General features: G+C 50.8%; 1 protein-coding gene across 3 annotated transcripts in view; it reads right to left on the reverse strand.

Moving 5' to 3' along the window:
• Nucleotides 1–7500, reverse strand: part of LOC139394416 (TBC1 domain family member 1-like) — a 128200-nt gene that overhangs the window by 5786 nt on the left and 114914 nt on the right. For all 3 annotated transcript variants that reach the window (XM_071142475.1, XM_071142478.1, XM_071142476.1), the window contains 2 exons: nt 6975–7118; nt 2454–2613 (listed from right to left, as the gene is read on the reverse strand). In XM_071142475.1, the coding sequence (XP_070998576.1) occupies nt 2454–2613; nt 6975–7118 (304 nt within the window). The remainder of the gene's footprint in view (nt 1–2453; nt 2614–6974; nt 7119–7500) is intronic.

The following is a 7500-nucleotide window of genomic DNA, read 5'->3' on the forward strand; positions in this document are numbered from 1 at the left end:
CCTCACACACCTCCTACTCATACACCTGACAGAATACACACCTCCTCCTCACACACCTGACAGAATACACACCTCCTCCTCACACACCTGACAGAATACACACCTCCTCCTCACACACCTCCTCCTCATACACCTGACAGAATACACACCTCCTCCTCACACACCTCCTCCTCATACACCTGACAGAATACACACCTCCTCCTCATACACCTGACAGAATACACACCTCCTCCTCATACACCTCCTCCTCACACACCTCCTCCTCATACACCTGACAGAATACACACCTCCTCCTCATACACCTGACAGAATACACACCTCCTCCTCACACACCTCCTCCTCATACACCTGACAGAATACACACCTCCTCCTCACACACCTCCTCCTCATTCACCTGGCAGAATACACACCTCCTCCTCACACACCTCCTCCTCATACACCTGACAGAATACACACCTCCTCCTCACACACCTCCTCCTCATTCACCTGACAGAATAAACACCTCCTCCTCACACACCTCCTCCTCATTCACCTGACAGAATACACACCTCCTCCTCACACACCTCCTCCTCATACACCTGACAGAATACACACCTCCTCCTCACACACCTGACAGAATACACACCTCCTCCTCACACACCTGACAGAATACACACCTCCTCCTCACACACCTCCTCCTCATACACCTGACAGAATACACACCTCCTCCACACACCTCCTCCTCATACACCTGACAGAATACACACCTCCTCCTCACAAACCTCCTCCTCATACACCTGACAGAATACACACCTCCTCCTCACACACCTGACAGAATACACACCTCCTCCTCACACACCTGACAGAATACACACCTCCTCCTCACACACCTCCTCCTCATACACCTGACAGAATACACACCTCCTCCTCACACACCTCCTACTCATACACCTGACAGAATACACACCTTCTCCTCACACACCTGACAGAATACACACCTCCTCCTCACACACCTGACAGAATACACACCTCCTCCTCACACACCTCCTCCTCATACACCTGACAGAATACACACCTCCTCCTCACACACCTCCTCCTCATACACCTGACAGAATACACACCTCCTCCTCACACACCTCCTCCTCATACACCTGACAGAATACACACCTCCTCCTCACACACCTGACAGAATACACACCTCCTCCTCACACACCTGACAGAATACACACCTCCTCCTCACACACCTGACAGAATACACACCTCCTCCTCACACACCTCCTCCTCATACACCTGACAGAATACACACCTCCTCCTCACACACCTCCTCCTCATACACCTGACAGAATACACACCTCCTCCTCACACACCTCCTCCTCATACAGCTGACAGAATACACACCTCCTCCTCACACACCTCCTCCTCATACACCTGACAGAATACACACCTCCTCCTCACACACCTCCTCCTCATACACCTGACAGAATACACACCTCCTCCTCACACACCTCCTCCTCATACACCTCCTCCTCACACACCTCCTCCTCATACACCTGACAGAATACACACTTCCACCTTCGCCTCTACCCCTTTCCATTCCTCCTACTAAAGACACTCAACATTACATAGAATACACACCTCCTCCTCACACACCTCCACCTTCTCCTCTACCCCTTTCCATTCCTACTAAAGACACTCAACATTACTCTATGCTTTCTTACCAACTACCCTGGCTACGAAGCCCAGAGGTAACCAACTAACCACCCTGGCTGCGAAGCATACAGGTTACTTACCAAACACCCTGGCTACGAAGCCCAGAGGTAACTAACTAACCACCCTGGCTACGAAGCCCAGTGTAACTAACCAACCACCCTGGCTACGAAGCCCAGAGGTAACTAACCAACCACCCTGGCTACGAAACCTAGAGGTAACTAACCAACCACCCTAGCTACGAAGACCCAGAGGTAACTAACCAAACACCCTGGCTACGAAGCCTAGAGGTAACTAACCAACCACCCTGGCTACGAAGCATACGGGGAACTCACCAACCACCCTGGCTACGAAGCCTAGAGGTAACTAACCAAACACCCTGGCTATGAAACCTAGAGGTAACTAACCAACCACCCTAGCTACGAAGCCCAGAGGTAACTTACCAAACACCCTGGCTACGAAGCATATGGGGAACTCACCAACCACCCTGGCTACGAAGCCCAGAGGGAACTAACCAACCACCCTGGCTACGAAGCCCAGAGATAACTAACCAAACACCCTGGCTACGAAGCCCAGAGGTAACTTACCAAACACCCTGGCTACGAAGCATATGGGGAACTCACCAACCACCCTGGCTACGAAGCCCAGAGGGAACTAACCAACCACCCTGGCTACGAAGCCCAGAGATAACTAACCAAACACCCTGGCTACGAAGCCTACAGGGAACTAACCAACCACCCTGGCTAAGAAGCCCAGAGGTAACTTACCAAACACCCTGGCTACGAAGCCCAGAGGGAAGTGCGAGGCGAAGGCCGTGAGGAACCAGGGAGCAGCATAGAGAGACGGTCCTATCTCATGCTGTTCCAGATGGACGTACAGGTCTCTGTGGTAGTCATGGAGGAGACGGGACAGCTGGTACATCTGAATCTGGTGGGGGGGGGGAGAGATGGGTCAGCTGGTACATCTGAATCTGGTGGAGGAGGGGGGGGGGGACATGGGTCAGCTGGTACATCTGAATCTGGTGGAGGGGGGGGGGATGGGTCAGCTGGTACAGCTGAATCTGGTGGGGGGGGGGAGATGGGTCAGCTGGTACATCTGAATCTGGTGGGGGGGGAGACGGGTCAGCTGGTACATCTGAATCTGGTGGAGGGGGGGAGATGGGTCAGCTGGTACATCTGAATCTGGTGGGGGGGGGGGGGGGGAGATGGGTCAGCTGGTACATCTGAATCTGGTGGAGGGGGGGGAGATGGGTCAGCTGGTACATCTGAATCTGGTGGAGGGGGGGGGGGAGACGGGTCAGCTGGTACATCTGAATCTGGTGGAGGGGGGGGGAGAGACGGGTCAGCTGGTACATCTGAATCTGGTGGGGGGGGGGGGGGGGGAGACGGGTCAGCTGGTACATCTGAATCTGGTGGGGGGGGGAGATGGGTCAGCTGGTACATCTGAATCTGGTGGAGGGGGGGGGGGGAGATGGGTCAGCTGGTACATCTGAATCTGGGGGGGGGGGAGATGGGTCAGCTGGTACATCTGAATCTGGTGGAGGGGGAGGGGGGACGGGTCAGCTGGTACATCTGAATCTGGTGGGGGGGGGGGGAGATGGGTCAGCTGGTACATCTGAATCTGGTGGAGGGGGGGGAGATGGGTCAGCTGGTACATCTGAATCTGGTGGGGGGGGGAGACGGGTCAGCTGGTACATCTGAATCTGGTGGGGGGGGAGACGGGTCAGCTGGTACATCTGAATCTGGTGGGGGGGGAGATGGGACAGCTGGTACATCTGAATCTGGTGGGGGGGAGATGGGTCAGCTGGTACATCTGAATCTGGTGGGGGGGGGACATACACTGAGTGAACAAAACATAAAGAACAGCTTCCCCATATTGAGTTGCATCCGCTTTTGGGGAGGGGGGGGGCTCAGAATAAAAGACTCAATTCGTCGGGGCTCTACAAGGTGTTCCACAGGGAGGTATCATGTAGTATCATCATGTCAGGTCTGTACTGCTTGGTGTGGTACCTGTAGTATCATCATGTCAGGTCTGTACTGCTTGGTTTGGTACCTGTAGTATAATCATGTCAGGTCTGTACTGCTTGGTGTGTAGTATCATCATGTCAGGTCTGTACTGCTTGGTGTGGTACCTGTAGTATCATCATGTCAGGTCTGTACTGCTTGGTGTGTAGTATCATCATGTCAGGTCTGTACTGCTTGGTGTGGTACCTGTAGTATCATCATGTCAGGTCTGTACTGCTTGGTGTGGTACCTGTAGTATCATCATGTCAGGTCTGTACTGCTTGGTGTGTAGTATCATCATGTCAGGTCTGTACTGCTTGGTGTGTAGTATCATCATGTCAGGTCTGTACTGCTTGGTGTGGTACCTGTAGTATCATCATGTCAGGTCTGTACTGCTTGGTGTGTAGTATCATCATGTCAGCTCTGTACTGCTTGGTGTGGTACCTGTAGTATCATCATGTCAGGTCTGTACTGATTGGTGTGTAGTATCATCATGTCAGGTCTGTACTGCTTGGTGTGGTACCTGTAGTATCATCATGTCAGGTCTGTACTGCTTGGTGTGGTACCTGTAGTATAATCATGTCAGGTCTGTACTGCTTGGTGTGGTACTTGTAGTATCATCATGTCAGGTCTGTACTGCTTGGTGTGGTACCTGTAGTATCATCATGTCAGGTCTGTACTGCTTGGTGTGGTACCTGTAGTATCATCATGTCAGGTCTGTACTGCTTGGTGTGGTACCTGTAGTATCATCATGTCAGGTCTGTACTGCTTGCTGTGGTACCTGTAGTATCATCATGTCAGGTCTGTACTGCTTGGTGTGTAGTATAATCATGTCAGGTCTGTACTGCTTGGTGTGTAGTATAATCATGTCAGGTCTGTACTGCTTGGTGTGGTACCTGTAGTATCACCATGTCAGGTCTGTACTGCTTGGTGTGGTACCTGTAGTATCATCATGTCAGGTCTGTACTGCTTGGTGTGGTACCTGTAGTATAATCATGTCAGGTCTGTACTGCTTGGTGTGTAGTATCATCATGTCAGGTCTGTACTGCTTGGTGTGTAGTATCATCATGTCAGGTCTGTACTGCTTGGTGTGTAGTATCATCATGTCAGGTCTGTACTGCTTGGTGTGGTACCTGTAGTATCATCATGTCAGGTCTGTACTGCTTGGTGTGTAGTATCATCATGTCAGGTCTGTACTGCTTGGTGTGTAGTATCATCATGTCAGGTCTGTACTGCTTGGTGTGTAGTATCATCATGTCAGGTCTGTACTGCTTGGTGTGGTACCTGTAGTATCATCATGTCAGGTCTGTACTGCTTGGTGTGGTACCTGTAGTATCATCATGTCAGGTCTGTACTGCTTGGTGTGGTACCTGTAGTATCATCATGTCAGGTCTGTACTGCTTGGTGTGGTACCTGTAGTATCATCATGTCAGGTCTGTACTGCTTGGTGTGGTACCTGTAGTATAATCATGTCAGGTCTGTATTGCTTGGTGTGGTACCTGTAGTATCATCATGTCAGGTCTGTACTGCTTGGTGTGGTACCTGTAGTATCATCATGTCAGGTCTGTACTGCTTGGTGTGTAGTATCATCATGTCAGGTCTGTACTGCTTGGTGTGGTACCTGTAGTATCATCATGTCAGGTCTGTACTGCTTGGTGTGGTACCTGTAGTATAATCATGTCAGGTCTGTACTGCTTGGTGTGGTACCTGTAGTATCATCATGTCAGGTCTGTACTGCTTGGTGTGGTACCTGTAGTATCATCATGTCAGGTCTGTACTGCTTGGTGTGGTACCTGTAGTATCATCATGTCAGGTCTGTACTGCTTGGTGTGGTACCTGTAGTATCATCATGTCAGGTCTGTATTGCTTGGTGTGGTACCTGTAGTATCATCATGTCAGGTCTGTACTGCTTGGTGTGGTACCTGTAGTATCATCATGTCAGGTCTGTATTGCTTGGTGTGGTACCTGTAGTATCATCATGTCAGGTCTGTACTGCTTGGTGTGGTACCTGTAGTATCATCATGTCAGGTCTGTACTGCTTGGTGTGTAGTATCATCATGTCAGGTCTGTACTGCTTGGTGTGGTACCTGTAGTATCATCATGTCAGGTCTGTACTGCTTGGTGTGTAGTATCATCATGTCAGGTCTGTACTGCTTGGTGTGGTACCTGTAGTATAATCATGTCAGGTCTGTACTGCTTGGTGTGGTACCTGTAGTATCATCATGTCAGGTCTGTACTGCTTGGTGTGGTACCTGTAGTATCATCATGTCAGGTCTGTACTGCTTGGTGTGGTACCTGTAGTATCATCATGTCAGGTCTGTACTGCTTGGTGTGTAGTATCATCATGTCAGGTCTGTACTGCTTGGTGTGGTACCTGTAGTATCATCATGTCAGGTCTGTACTGCTTGGTGTGTAGTATCATCATGTCAGGTCTGTACTGCTTGGTGTGTAGTATCATCATGTCAGGTCTGTACTACTTGGTGTGTAGTATCATCATGTCAGGTCTGTACTGCTTGGTGTGTAGTATCATCATGTCAGGTCTGTACTGCTTGGTGTGGTACCTGTAGTATCATCATGTCAGGTCTGTACTGCTTGGTGTGGTACCTGTAGTATCATCATGTCAGGTCTGTACTGCTTGGTGTGGTACCTGTAGTATCATCATGTCAGGTCTGTACTGCTTGGTGTGTAGTATAATCATGTCAGGTCTGTACTGCTTGGTGTGGTACCTGTAGTATAATCATGTCAGGTCTGTACTGCTTGGTGTGGTACCTGTAGTATCATCATGTCAGGTCTGTACTGCTTGGTGTGGTACCTGTAGTATTATCATGTCAGGTCTGTACTGCTTGGTGTGGTACCTGTAGTATCATCATGTCAGGTCTGTACTGCTTGGTGTGGTACCTGTAGTATAATCATGTCAGGTCTGTACTGCTTGGTGTGGTACCTGTAGTATCATCATGTCAGGTCTGTACTGCTTGGTGTGGTACCTGTAGTATCATCATGTCAGGTCTGTACTGCTTGGTGTGGTACCTGTAGTATCATCATGTCAGGTCTGTACTGCTTGGTGTGGTACCTGTAGTATCATCATGTCAGGTCTGTACTGCTTGGTGTGGTACCTGTAGTATAATCATGTCAGGTCTGTACTGCTTGGTGTGGTACCTGTAGTATCATCATGTCAGGTCTGTACTGCTTGGTGTGGTACCTGTAGTATCATCATGTCAGGTCTGTACTGCTTGGTGTGGTACCTGTAGTATCATCATGTCAGGTCTGTACTGCTTGGTGTGGTACCTGTAGTATAATCATGTCAGGTCTGTACTGCTTGCGAAGCCCCATATGATACATGAGGAACTGGAGCATGTTGAAGGCGTCCTCCTCTCCCATGTGCAACAACAACACTCCTGCTACGAAGCTGAGACCCTGACAGTATCCCACCTAGAGAGAGGAGGAGGTGGTGGGGAGAGAGGAGGAGGTGGTGGAGAGAGAGGGAAGGAGAGACGAGGGAGAGAGGAGGAGGTGGGGAGAGAGGGAAGGTGAGACGGGGGAGAGGAAGGAGAGACGGGGGAGAGGGAAGGAGAGAGGGAAGGAGAGATGGGGGAGAGGGAAGGAGAGAGGGAAGGAGAGACAGGGGGAGAGGGAAGAAGAGAGGGAAGGAGAGATGGGGGAGAGGAAGGAGAGACGGGGAGAGGGAAGGAGAGAGGGAAGGAGAGACGGGGGAGAGGAAGGAGAGACGGGGGAGAGGGAAGGAGAGACAGGGGGAGAGGAAGGAGAGACGGGGAGAGGGAAGGAGAGAGGGAAGGAGAGACGGGGGAGAGGG

Source organism: Oncorhynchus clarkii, unplaced genomic scaffold (genome assembly GCF_045791955.1).
Source record: "Oncorhynchus clarkii lewisi isolate Uvic-CL-2024 unplaced genomic scaffold, UVic_Ocla_1.0 unplaced_contig_9912_pilon_pilon, whole genome shotgun sequence".
Lineage (NCBI taxonomy): Eukaryota > Metazoa > Chordata > Actinopteri > Salmoniformes > Salmonidae > Oncorhynchus > Oncorhynchus clarkii.